This window comes from Protopterus annectens, chromosome 16.part0 (genome assembly GCF_019279795.1).
Source record: "Protopterus annectens isolate FY-2018-M chromosome 16.part0, PAN1.0, whole genome shotgun sequence".
NCBI lineage: Eukaryota > Metazoa > Chordata > Ceratodontiformes > Protopteridae > Protopterus > Protopterus annectens.
The window spans coordinates 703350407-703364563 of record NC_056750.1 but is presented as its reverse complement, the minus strand read 5'-3'; the positions used below and the strand labels follow the sequence as shown (position 1 = coordinate 703364563).

The 14157-nt window shown below is 38.4% G+C and overlaps 1 protein-coding gene across 1 annotated transcript in view; it reads right to left on the bottom strand.

The window, feature by feature from the left end:
• Positions 1-12534: 12534 nt before the first annotated feature.
• Positions 12535-14157, bottom strand: part of LOC122790308 (ficolin-1-like) — a 137933-nt gene continuing 136310 nt past the window's right edge. Inside the window, exon 9 of the mRNA XM_044057826.1 lies at positions 12535-13001. Coding sequence (XP_043913761.1) covers positions 12763-13001 — 239 coding nt within the window. The 3' untranslated portion in view covers positions 12535-12762. The remainder of the gene's footprint in view (positions 13002-14157) is intronic.

Sequence of the window (14157 nt, the reverse complement as noted above, 5' to 3'; positions counted from 1 at the left end):
TTAAAGGTAGTTGGTCTTTATAGAAAGAGTTACTAATAATTTTACTTAGAGCCTTTGAATAATTCACTTTGCAATAGTAACCAGTCTTGTCTGTAGACTTGAATTCCTTAATAATGTGTTGCACAGTTAAAACTTCTAAGTCTCTTATGCAATGGTTCCAGCATTCTAATTTATTATTCTACCATTCATTGAAAAGTTTAAATTGTAACTTATTTGGAAAGTATTTGTAATTTTGAAGGGAACAAGTAAATCAAACCAAATTTTAATATCTGCATTGAAGTTTATCTTTCTGAAGTTATTACAGTTTTTTTTTATGATATTAGACTTTGTAGGTTTTGTGACAGATCTGTTTGTATGATGACAATATCTAATATGTGTAATACTTTACTTTCTGGCCAAAAGTTGAAGAAACTTCAGAAGAATTACATAAAAACAAGCAGTAATGTAACAAAAAAAAAAATCCCAGCAACAAAAATGGAATTCTTAAGATTCCCATTCTGAGAGATAGAACACAATTTGTCAGATTGCTTTCTCTAGCCATCATGACCATATTTAACAGCTCGGACAAGTACTATAAGTGAGACATAAATAATTTAAATGAGATTGTGTGCAGCAGTAGCTTTAGAATCAACTTAATTAAAAACAAACCAAATGTAATAGTTAATGCCCAACTTCGAGATTATTTATGTATATACATGTGCCCTCATACACACACACACACACACACACACACATATATATATATCTATATATGGGATCGCTACATAATCTCAAAAGTTTGAAATACCGAATTTCAAATTTTTGAGACTATATAGCCGAAACCCCTAATTACTGAAAGACCAGAAACGCGAATTTTAAAATCCTGATCATCGGGAGTTTGACATTCGCTATTCTGGTGTTGCTGTATGGTGGAAGGCCAGGTAAGTATCTATGTTTAAATGTGTTGGATAGGGTTTAGTGTGTAAGTGTATGTTGTGACTGTGATGTGTGTGCGCGAGGGGAATGTAGGTGTGTGGTGGCATTTTGTGTGTTTGTGTATATAGTGCAACCTTGGAGTTAGAATATTTAAGTAGGGGGGTGCAGGGGGGGGCTTGCCCCCTGCTTGTCTGTAGTTAAGGTTTGTGTGTTTGTGTTCTGGGGGACGGTGTGTGTGTATGTGTATGTATGGGGTGTATGCTGAGTGTAATTTGCGGTAGTTTGAATTTCACAGTTTTGATGTTTTGGTATTTTAGTATTTCGGGTATTTGGTCTCGGGATTTTGAGCATTGGTAGTTTGGGTTTTTGGGATTTAGTAATGGTTTCATATATATACATACATACACACACACAAATCCATTGCTACAGTTAGGTTTCTATAAAAGAAATATGAATCATAACATCTTAAATTATATCTTGTTAGAAACATACTTAATTCAAATAGATAAGAACGACCATAAGTATTAAAAGAACCTTTGTGATGGTTTTATGAATTGTTAATTGCTTAGAACTAACAGAGCAACAGTGTATCATAATATGCAATAACTGTTAAGACATATATAAAGATACCTTTATAATAAATGTTTAAATCATCTCAGTTGTAGTAGCTAATATTTAAGTTACACTCACAGAGCAGTCCTGCAGGATAACAGTCATACAAACATATTTCCAATCATTGTTAGCACTGCAACTTATCATTTTTCAGTAAAATCATTTAGTCTTAATGCATACTTGCTTACAAGTATAAAATTACACAGATCTACTTATTTAGATGAAGAGCACTGTATAATTTAAGCACAGCAGTAAAATAGCTTGCAGTAATTGACTAAAAGAAGAAGCTACTAGTGCAAGCATCAGAGCAGTACATATCTACTATATACAAGTTTTGTTTCCTCCCTTCCTCCAGCAATAAACAAGCCATTCAAATAAAAAAACATAAAACTGCCTTTAAATTGCTATGTATTAGTTAACAACCTTTTATTTAACTTTAATAAATTGATCTAATAATTGTATGCTGTTCTGGGCATTCACAACTAAATGTTAAGCTAACAGAGGCTAGTGTGCCACTCTGAAAATATTCCCCTCAATTTCCTTGTGTTACATTAAAAAGGAATGACCAGGAGATTATTTTTATAATGGAGACTGTGTGGTTTAAAACAAGTCTCGAGGCCCTTTGTGTTAAGTGAAAGATTCAGTTTGAGTGAAAATTGTAACAACATTCTAAAACAATGTGAGGTTGTAAATTTAAGAAAACACTAAAAGAAAGTCACAAACCTTCATATCCATTTCCTGTATGTTAGTAAATGGCAACTCATAGACAATAGCAAGCTGTATTTAAGTCATTTTTACCCTTAAAAGCATTAATAAACTCTTTTTTGATAGTTAAATTAAATATTGTTGCTAATACATTTAGCATGTTAAATAACACATTCAGAAAAGTGTTTTTTGAGACACTGAAATTAATCAGTAAGGATGCTGTAAATATGCCAAACAGTCCTATGATGAGTTACATAACTGTTATATTTTTTTAAAATACTGTTATAGCTTGTAATAGCTTATTCACTCTGTGTCAAAAGCAGTGACTGGTGTGAAAGTTTGCATGAAGTTTGTAGATGCATGACATCTGTCAAAAACTTTGTAAGTTAAAGACAAACAAAGGTTTTACCTATCAGTAGAAGCTTTGATAGGTTTACTACTAGATGTGGGTGAAGTGTCAGTTTGTCTTTTTCTTTGAGTCTGTCAAGAGGTTTTCTCAGGTGATCTCTTTAATGAAGAAAAGGAAACTTCCATGTCCTTGGATAGTGGTTATGTTTTTGGAATAAGCAGATGCCTCTTCAAGACTATTAAATGTTCTTGTTCCATTAGACAGGCACATTTTTATGTTTTGCAGGATACAAGATTTGTTTTGATGTTTTGTTTTAGTAGTTTTACAAAAGGCCAAAATTGTTTCCACATTTCCAGTACTCTTGCAGAATAACCATTGTCAAATCTAATAAAGCTTTGGTTATATTTTAATGGAGCTTTCTGCAAAGCTGTTTTTAGTATAAGGTCTTTATATAAGACAGGAATTTTATAACTGAACTTGGTGCTATAGAAGAGGAAGCTGAAATTGGCTTGCCTAGTGCTCTGTGGGCTCTTTCAATTCCATTTGAAAGCCCTTCTTATAAGCCCAGTATTTCAGGAATCCAGGAGATCAAAATGGTAATGTTTCCTTCTGTTTTCTCGGATACCAAAAATTCTTATATTGCACTTTCTTTCTCAGTTCTCAAGATCGTCAAGTTTATTTATTAGCCAGGTGTTTTGTTTAAGCAGAGTCAGTAAGTTGCTCATCTTCATTAAACCTCCCATCCATATCAGTTAATGCAACTTCCATGTTAGAGATTTTACTCTGGTGCTGCTGTAGGTTCCTTGAAAGCTTCTGTCAGCCTATGGTTGTTCTCTTGAAGATTTTCTAGGTTTTGCTGGAAGTTATATATTTTCTTAGATAATGTTTGTAGAGGTGAAGTTAATATTTGTATCTCCTTTAGTGCTGAATCCATTTGATAGTATTTGGTGCTGCTCATTTTCTTTCTAATGTCTCAGGTAATTTGACAGGAATTTCTTCAGAATAATTTTCCAAAGTTGTTACAAGTGAAGTACAAAGTATTATTGACAAGATTTTGTAAAGTTTAGTTGATCTTACTGACTGAATTCCTGTCTGACTAAATAATTTTACAGTGCTCTGAAATTAAGCTGTCTTCAATTGGTCATCTTGGCTCCACCTCAGTTACATTGTATTCGGATATTGGGAAGGTGCCTGACAGTAGAAAGATGTGCAGTCAGTGTTATGGTGTTTGGTTCTAGGGGTAATTTGATATATTTTTTTGTCTTGTGACGCAGGTTGCGTGAGTTTTTTCCATGAAGTCTTAATACAAAGGGAGTTAATCTGTGGTGATTGTATAGTTTGTAGAGTTGGGATCCTAAAAGTATGCCAGATCTTTGGGGGGAGAGTGAAGTAGTATTCCATTTGGCTTTTTCTAGGATGATGCTCACTGAGGTGCATTTGCAACGAATTTGCAGATGCTGTTAGTCTGGAGTATAGCAATGTTTTTCTTGGAGGCAGAAGCAAAAATTGGGAGCCCCTATTAAAGTTGCAAGAGAAGAATTCTTGCCAATGTACTCTCTGGCTTGTTGGGATAGAAAAGGGAGATGTTTTTGACTCAGAAGAGAAATGGGTTCATTTTGACTTCCACATTGTGTGGAAGCTTAGGGACCAAGCCATAGGCCTAGGTATTACAAGGTGGATGTTGTCTATGAAATGGTTGTGCAAGTCAGAGAGGTGAGTGCTTGAGTTTACAAAAAGTAGTTTTTTGTCTTTGTGGGGTTGAAAGTAGTTTAATGGACTGAGCCACTGGTGGAGCTCATTTAGGTCTAACTCGAGCTGGCATTGAATGTTGGTATTAGTTACTAACAAATGACAGATCCACATAAAGGATAATTGGGAGATGGGAGTGAGGAGGTAACAAGGAAGTTCCATAATGAATATGGAGAAGAGGAAAGGGGCAAGAATGGATCCTTGTGGTACTTGGTAATAGGATCTTAGCAATCAGAGTCTGCACCTATTAACTCTGAAGTGTCTGGGGAATGGCATCTGGAATGAAGGTTCTCTTTGTTTTGGAGAAGATGGTGTTCCGTAAGGTCAAATGCATTTGTCAGGTCTATGATAATGGCCTCCTTACAGGCTCCCTATTTAAAGTGCTGTCATCATACTTTGTCCAGAGCATGAGGTACTGATGGGAATAGACAGTCTCTCCTAGACTTTTGCCCAGTATTGGGAGGGTGGATATTGGATGGAAGTGAGAGGTATTTTTGGGTTTGTTTGCTTTGTGAAGGGTTCAATTGCCACAGATTTAGAAAACTGTTCCATGATTTGTGTGAGGCAAAGATTATATATGTGGATGAGACGAAGAATAGATTTTCTGTGGAGTTATATGAGCAAGGGGTTTAAGCCCATGAAGAGCATCATTGGAACTATTTTCAAGTAGAATAGACTATGGGATGTATGCATTTGAAGTGGAAGAGGTAGATGAAGGTGGACAATGCATGAGGTATGGAGTTTGATAGGAGACTAACATTTTGCAGTATTTTGTTAAAGAATTTTGTTCTACCACACTGCTGTTTGTAGACAGGGTATCATGAGGAGGGTACCTTCCTGTAAGTAGGTTGACTGCTCTCAAAAAGTGGAGAAATTAAGGAGGGTAACTTTTTTTATTTCTTTTGTGCCTTCTGATGGACTTGGATTGGTTGTGCAAGACTAAAAAGGAGGTGCATTTTTCAGTTTTGTGTGTGTGCGTGTGTGTGTGGTGGGTATATTTCCATTTTTGCCATACTTTATCTCTTAGAGTAAAAAGATGTTAAGAGTTCAGTGGATAGCAAATTAGTTTTTGTGGGTTTGTAGTGTGTGGATAGGTGGGAAGATTTGTCTTGTAGATGGAGTAGAGGGTTGGCTAGGATTACAGCTGCTGTGTTACAAACATGCAATGAGCGTATATGGTTTCTAGTTGTGGGCTGAGAGGTTCTGAGTTTATCTATTTGTGTTACTCTAGTTTCTAAAGGCTTTTAATATTGAACTTTGTATTTAACAACTGTAAAAGTGATTGGGCAGTGGCTGCTTGTTGATTGTGGCAGAATATTTATTTTCAAGATGAAGTTTGGTATGTTTGTAGTCTGGTCAATCGTGGGTCATTTGAGGACTTGAGGTTGGGTCCTATTTTGAGTTGGAGAGTAGGAGGCTGCTAGGTAAGTATCCATCTTAGATGAAAAAGGGCCAAGGTAATTAAGACTGAAGTAACCTAGAATGATTATTTTTGGAAGAGATGAGAATCTTGGTGATTTGGATTTATTTAGGGATTTTATGCCTACAGGAAGAGCACTGTATTAAGGAGTGACTTGAGTAACCAACCTATTTGTGTACTGTGATAGTAAATGGTGTGCCTTTTTATACAAGTAGCCAAGATCAGTTCTAAAACCTTTAAGTTATTTTACGGTGTCTTAGCCAGTGACTTTAAAGGAAAGCTTCCTAAAATCCCATTTTCCTGGACTTGTTTGAGGAACTAAACATTTCCTTTTTTTAAGAATTTCTCATAACATCAGTGGTGCTACCTGATTTCTTTCTGAAATTATTGGGATAAATTAAAGATCCTACTGTTTAGACCACCTTCAGTCTTCATAGACCCCAAGTGTAGGACCATACCTCTCAACCTCTTAGAGCAAGAAATCTGGACAAAGCCATAAATAAAAGTGGGACAAAGGCCCCAAAATAGGGACAGTTTTTAAATATTGCTCTTACAAATTTCAAAAGTTGATAGAATAACAGGTGTTACATTAGCATGAATTTTCTGGACAGTATGAAGTCTGAAACTCAAGTGTCTGTCATTATTTTTTTAACTTGGATCTTTAATGATTTGCCACTAATTTGCCAGAAAACCACAATTTTATGAAAAACAGACCAAAATTATGGAGCAAAAATCTGGACTTTCTGCGAAAATCAGTACAGTTGAGAGGTATGTGTAGGACTACGACCAACCTCTATGTATCCTGCTCATAAGTATGTCCTAAAAGTTTTCATGAGTTACTCTGCCTGCTAAAATTTTAGTCTGAAAGCCACCATCCACTTTTGGAGTACAGCAAATTTATACCATGCAGATAATGTATTTTTGTGGATCAGGTGACAGGTTGCTAAACGGAGGTACAACAGGCATTTCTTGTTTTTTTTTTTCTTTGTAGAAAACTGAATTTTAGTCACTTCCACTGTATAAGCAGATCTGCACTAATTTCAGAATAGAATAATTTGCACTGAAACTGTTTAAATTGAAAAGCATTTTTTCACATGTTAACGATTCATTTCTAAATGCTGAAATTATCTGAAATACACGTTTGTGAATTCACTAAGTAGTGAACTGCATATCACTTGGGGGCATGTTAGTGGTCAGTATAAAGGATTATTGCATGCTCTGGTGCAGCATACAAAAACACCCGGGTAGGTAAAAGTGCACAACACTTTCAAACATGGCTATATTTACAAGACTTTTGTAAAAGCTCAGACTTCTGCTTGGTGGAATCAAATCCTCAGATACTTGTAACCAAATGTAGACTTTTTTTTGTTTCAGCAGTTTGACTACTGTCAAGCTTTCTCCCTTTTCAGGAAATGTTTTTGAAACTGTCTCAAATTTGCCAACTCTGGGCACTTGTATTTTTCAGGAGGAAATGATTTCCAAATCATGTAGGAGGACACTGTTTTGCATCAACCGGTGCCCTTCCTTCAAGTAATGTAGTCAAATTAATATGGATTATGTTGGTGGTATTGAGTATAACAATTTCCCTCATGCAGACTTGGATAGTTCTTCATACAGAATACAAAATCCTAGCCAGTTCAGTCTCTCTGATCAGGACATGTCCAAGTTAATATAGATCACTAATTGGTGTGAGCCTGCTTAAACTTGTTACTCTCACCATGTAATCAGATCTCTACATCTGCATTCCATTGCCGCTTTCAATCCAAGCCATCACTACGTACCCCATCTTGCAGTTCCACTGAAGCTTTTTTCTTGATTTCTCCCATCATTTACAGTTGACCTAACCAGGTAAATGTATCCTTAGTTTACCTCACCTTCTCCTACAAACCATAATACTGTTATCCCAATAGCTTTACTAACTCATGCCTAGAGTCCTGTGTAGCCCTTTGTCTTCCTACCAGCCTCCTATCTGAAGGATAACACAACTAAGAAAAATGGGAACAAATGCTGTCCTCCATTGCAGTATCCTTTACCTAAGGGATTTCTTGCCAGGGATAGCATGTCTGGCCATTATACAAAAGCATTTAGATTTTGCATTGTACATCACATGTATGCTCCTCACAGAAGATGCAGGGCATGAAGGTGACGTATGGATGCACATACTCAGAACTAATTGCTACTAGTCAGAGCACCATTGTTGAATGCCTGTCTGAATGTCCTTGTGTTGTGCTGGTTACCAAGCTTTGTTTTCAGATTTGGTTTCTGTTTCGGTTTGTTATGGTGCTGAGTTCATGTCATCCAGAAAGGGGAAAATATCAGTGTAGGAGGCAGATTCCCCATAAAGATCATCATGACCAGTGTCTCTCTATTTTGGGTGCTTCCCATGATCAGACACTGCACGCTCTCTGCCAGGTGTTTGTGCCTAAAACCCTAAGTAGTCACCTCCCCTCCTTGTCCATACACATACAGAACCAATGTCTGAAGTTGTTGACTCAGAGTGATGTTGTGGAATCCTCCCATCTCAATGACCAGCCTTCTGCCAAGAAGGCCAAAAAAGTTAGGCATGCTCCAGCTGTTGTCCAACATCCCTTGGACGTCTGTCAAGGCTGGTGACAGCCCAGAGATCTGTCTGGTAGTTGCTTCTGATTTCTCTGCTACAACCCTATCTCAGGCTGGCATGGATCCAGCTTCTTGCACATCCTCAGGCTTTTCAAGCATTTATGCCTAACATTGAGGGGGAACCTTGGCTGATTATTTTCAGAGGGCCAAGGGGGATTCAGATTTTGATTTGAGAGAGGATTTCCACTTCTCAAGTTGCCTGGCACTCACTCAGATGTAGCTGTAATGCAGCTGATGCCTGTTCCAGAGCTGCTGTCTTTGGTTCAGTTATGAGAGATTATTTTTTCTTTGGGCTTTGCCGGATGACATCAAGGCCAAACTTTTAGATGCTCCTTTGAATAATCTTTTTGGATATGCTCCAGCTGAACTTTTCAAGTCTCTCCTGGACAAGGGTAAAACCTTTCAGGAGTCTCCTGTTTCCAAATTTCAGAGGAATTATTCTTCCAAATTTTCTTTTGTTCATATGCAATATCTCCCTCCTCCTCCTCCTAAGAGCAGAAAGGGTTCCAGGTATGTGCCTCCTGCTATGTCTACTCAGACTCCCACCTCCCAGAAACCTCATTTCTAGGATAAACTTGGTTGACTGTTTGCTTCTTCCTGTGCTCAGCAAGGTTGTCTTGTCCCTATCTCTTCCAAATTGAATACAGATGACTTTAGACTTTTGGGTTCATTCCATTATCTGTCAGGGATACTTTATGGTTTAACAATCCCTTCCTCCCTTTTCAGGCATAGCTTAACCTCCTGGGAGACAGCACTCTCATTTCCCAGAGGTTCTTCATTCTGTTTTGGCTTAGGTCACCATTTAGACTGCACTTCCTGCCAAGCAGGGGAAAGATTTTACTACAGGATGTTTCAGGTCCCACAAAAAGGAGGGCACTTTGAGAACAATTCCAGATCTTTCCCAGCCGAACACCTTTCAAGATTCTTTCTTTTTGGATGTTCATTCTGCAAACATTATCTCTCTTACCCCAGGCCTTTCTAGTCTGCCTAGATCTCCAGGATGCACACTTTCACAGCCCCAATCATCCTCTCCAGGAAATGTTTGTTTTTCTTGCATTTTCAGTTTTCTCCTTTGCCCTCTGGCCCTGCTACTACCCAAAGGGTATTCACCAAATGCCTCAATCCTGTCATTGTTGTTTATGGGTTTGAGGAATTTGGATCTTTGCCTGTCAGATCTACTTATTTAAGCCACTTCCAACACTGTGCTGCAGTATCCAAGTTTACAACTTCCCTTTTAGAGTTTGGGGTTCTCCATAAACTTCCATAAATCAGTCCTGACTCCTTCCCAAGATCATATTTTCATCATCTGCAGACTTCAAATGGTTCAGTGCTGGTATCCCTGCATGCCCCCCCCCCCCCCCCCAAGGATCTACTGCATTTTTCCCATCCTGCATTCTGGGGTCTGTCTCAGTCAGGGATTTTCTCAGGGATCTTGGGTTCATGAGTTCCACCATTCCCCTGCTCCGTCTTACCAGGCTCCATATGAGAAAGCTTAAGTGATGCCTCAAGTCAGTCGAGCTCCAACATTGCCACTTCCTGGCACATTCCTTCCCTTTTTCAAGCTTGTGCTTGTGATGGCTTGAACTTTCTCAACCTGGGGCCTCCTTTTCAAGCTCCAGTTCCAACTCAGGAGCTCTTTACTGATGCATCAGATGGGGTGGGATGCCTCCTGTGGGCCCACTCAAGATTCAGGGCCTGCAAACAAATATAAGAAACCTTATCACTAAAGGTCCTAGAGGTCTCTGGCCTCCTCATCAGAGGGCAGAGCATATCAATATAAAGGAGATGAGGGCTCTTCAGGCTTTTCATTCTCTCCTGCAACCCAGGCCCCTCAAATTTGCAGACAATACCACAGTGATGTGGTATGTCAATAAACAAGAGGGCATAAGTATCAAGTGACTCTTAGGCAGTTTACATTCTCTCAGAGCACAATCTGGTGGTAGACTGCTTGATTAGGTCCAGAACACAAGCTCATGAATGGATGCTTCACACAGATGTGTTCCTGGACTTTGTCCATTAGTGGGGTATTCCTTATGAATATCTTTTTGCTTCCACTTTGAACAGCTAACTTATGTTCTGTTACAGAGTTCCAAATCCCCTGACTTGAAAAGTGGATAAACCTGCCTTTTCATTGGAAAGGCACATTTCTGTACAACTCCCCTCCCCTTCCTCTTACCACGATTCTTAAACAAGATCAGTTAGGACTCTCCCAAAATCTTGCTAGTGACTCCTTTTGGCCCAAGTAGCATTGGTTCCTCCTTTATCACTTGGCCAGGGGCAATCACCACAAGTTTCCTCACTTGGTGGCTCTCACACAAGACTAGATCTCTCATCCATCCTCACTTGTCCACTGGTCAACTAAAGTTGTGGGTTATAGGGTTTTGATCCCTTTCAGGCATCTCTTCTGAGGACATCCTTTGGGTTCTGCAGGAGGTCAGTAAACCCATTACCAGGAAATCATTTGTCCAAATGGAAGGGATTTTCTGTCTGGTGCCACTCCCACCATCAGGATCCACTATCTGTGGAGGTTCTTCTGCTTTTCTTATTTCTGTGATTGCTCCATGCTGGGTTGGCACATTCTTCAGTTAAATCTCATCTGCCAGCAGTTTCTGCTTGTCGGTTTCTAACACTTCTTCTGGACCTTAGATTTGAGATCAAGCAATTTCTTAAAACTGTCCTTCATACAGGCCCCCAAAAACCTTTTTTTACCTTCTCAGGACCTCAATTTTGTAATGGAAAATTTTATTCTGGCTCCTTTTTGAGCCTGCAGCTTCAACTTCCTTACAACGTTGTACATGGAAGACTGTTCTCTTGGCTTAGTTCAGCTGGAATGTTTGAATTTCAGGGTGCCATGTCCATTCCTTTTTTTAGTTTTCCGCAGAGAAAGGGTGTCTCTGTACTAATCCTCCTCTTATGCCAAAGGTGGTTAGTGAGTTGTTCCTTAATCATCTAATCCTTCCTCTTTCCCTTCAACACAATCTGCTAGTGAGAAGGTTCTTCCCACCTTGTATTTGCATGCAGCTTAGATATTTGAATAAAGCTAAGGTCATTTGCAAATCTGAGCAGCTTCTTGTTTCCTTTCATTCCAGGACTTTGGGTTTGGCTGTTTCTAAGCAACCCATCTCCTCCTTGATTTCTAAGGCCTCCACTTTTTTTGTTCTTTTCTTGGAAAATGTCTTTCCTTGTAAAGGCAGAGACTAGTAGGGCAATTGCCTCCTCTTGCTTTTCAAGGGTCTAAATACCAACTGCATCCATGAGGCTGCTACTTTGTCTTCTGTTCATACTTTCACTAAGCATTACTAGTTGGATGTCATTACCAGGGCTATCGTACGTGGGTTTGTAGAAGGCTCTTCTTTGCCTTCCTCATCCCAGGCTTCCTCCTTGAGGTTTTGCAGTATTTACCTAAGGGAGAGTACAGCAGTGATAAGGAAGGATATAGTACACTTGTGCAAAGTCTTATAACTGTAGATGACCTCTTCACTGTTGTAGTATTTGTTCCCTCCCTACTACCCCCTTTGTTCTAGCTCTTTCCCTGTACCTTTCTTGTCCTCCTTGCTGAGGGCTCTACTCCTTTCCCCTTTCTCCTTCTGTTCTCCCTGTCTCTGAGGGCATTCTGTTCTTTCTGAAGCTTTTCAGTTCTGTGTGTGTGCACCCATACATCACCTTTATGCCATACTCCTTGCACAGGGAGCATACGTGTGACGTATGAAGATCTAAAAGTTTGGTATACAGGCCCGACATTGGGCTATCCTTGGCAGGATACTCTTTGGTAAAGAACACTACAACAGTGAAGAGAAGGATTATCTACTGTTAGTGTAAAATTTTACACAACTGTACTTTTCAAAAGGCACTTCAAATCTCTGCCCACACCTGCAATTTAGGTTAATGAGGTGAAACACGATTAACATTAATTGTTTTGTATTTATTGAATAACAAGCAGAATTATGCAGTGACAACACATTTATTTTAGGCTGAAAAGTAGATTCTTTTCTTGTGATTATTCAGTAAATATCAACATGAAATGCATATACCATTTGCACTGAATGTTTCCATTCCCTTTAAATGTTTGGTTTGTTAAATGGCTTGTTCCACAGGAAAGAATCTTCAGTACAGTGGAAGGGAGAAAAACTCTAGTGTTTGCAGAAGTTAAGATATAAGAACGCAATTAATGAACAATAAATGATTTATTCTGGTAGAACAGCAAGACTATAATCACCATAGGAAAAGCAATGAATAACATGCAAATGAAGTAAGACAACATTCTAAAATCATTATCTATATGCTTTCATCTGTACTGGAGAGGTGGGCAGAATATAACAGCAGCTAAACTGGCAAATCTAGATTGAATCATTTTAGTCACTATTTATAAAATGAAAGGAGTAAAGAGCATTTCCTAGATGGCTCGAAATTTCATTTCTGTAAGTTTGAAGGAATAGTAATTGCCTTTTGCATGTGTCCATGTGACTCCGTCCTCTTTATTATTCCCCCCGTAATATTTCCCATTGAGGTTTGACTTATAACAGTTGTCATACCACCATGCGCCTTTATAAACTGAAGTACATCCTTTGTTGGGACCGTTAGCATCATCCTTTGTGGAAAATTGCTTGCCAGAATGATAAGACAGTGAATCTCCTACAAAAAAGAGGAGGAATTATTCTTTCAAAGCACTGTTGGATTTCAGTAATTTATGTTACTCAGAACTGCCAAGTCTTTAAGCATTGTTTTAGAAAATAGTTTTCTGTTTCTATAATGTTTTTATATTTTTCAAAAGAAGGATAATAAAAAAGAGGTAAACTGTGAAACAGTCCTAAAAAGCAACATATTTTCGTCTAGATTTACAACATGAAAATAAACTTCTGATAGTACACACCTGGCATGTTTCTAAAATGCATTTTAGCCTTTCTAATTATATTTACTAAAACAGAAATTGGGAATGTACACTGTGTTAGAAGCATGTTCTAAATATGACAATAGGGAGGCGGAGTTGCTATTCTATTTAAAAACACACTCAACCTCCAGCCTCTGCAAACCCCACTTCCCAAATTCCAAAATGCTGAAACATTAGGCTCAGTTCTATCTCTAAACAACAAAAAGAGAATTAACATCCTTTGTAGTTATATCCCTCCAGGAAATAACTCAGCAACAATAGAGGAAATCTTACAATGGGCTACAACCAACCTGCCACAAGAAACCATATTGTTAGGAGACCTAAATCTAGATTGGCAATCCTGTAATTCTAGCAATCCCACAAACCATATTAATTTATTCAGGTTCTCTCAACTAATTCAACAACCCACCAGAGTGGATAAAAAATCCAAGAAACAGTCAACTCTTGATTGGACTTTAGTAAACTTCCCTAGTCAAAATTCTCATGGGCTGTCTACCTGACTCACTCAGCGATCACTGCCCCACTTTCCTTCTTCGTAAAAAGTTATACATAGCCAAACCCATACTGTATAAGGAAACTAGAAATGAGCACAAGGTAAATCCACAAATTCTCAATAGTATATTACGACAATGTAATTGGCAGCCATTACATACTCTGGAACTAGACCAGGCAGTTAAACTTTTCAATAGTACTTTTATGAATGTTTTGAATACAGTAGCTCCCATTAGAAAACTTAGAACCAAAGTAAACTATGCCCCTTGGCTGACTAGGACCACAAAAGGCTTACTACAAGCCAGAGATAATGCCTGGAAGATCTGGACAAAGAACAATACTAGCTTAAATAGACAGAACTATCAACAACTTCGTAATCAAGCCAAAAGACAAACAAAGCTAGACAAA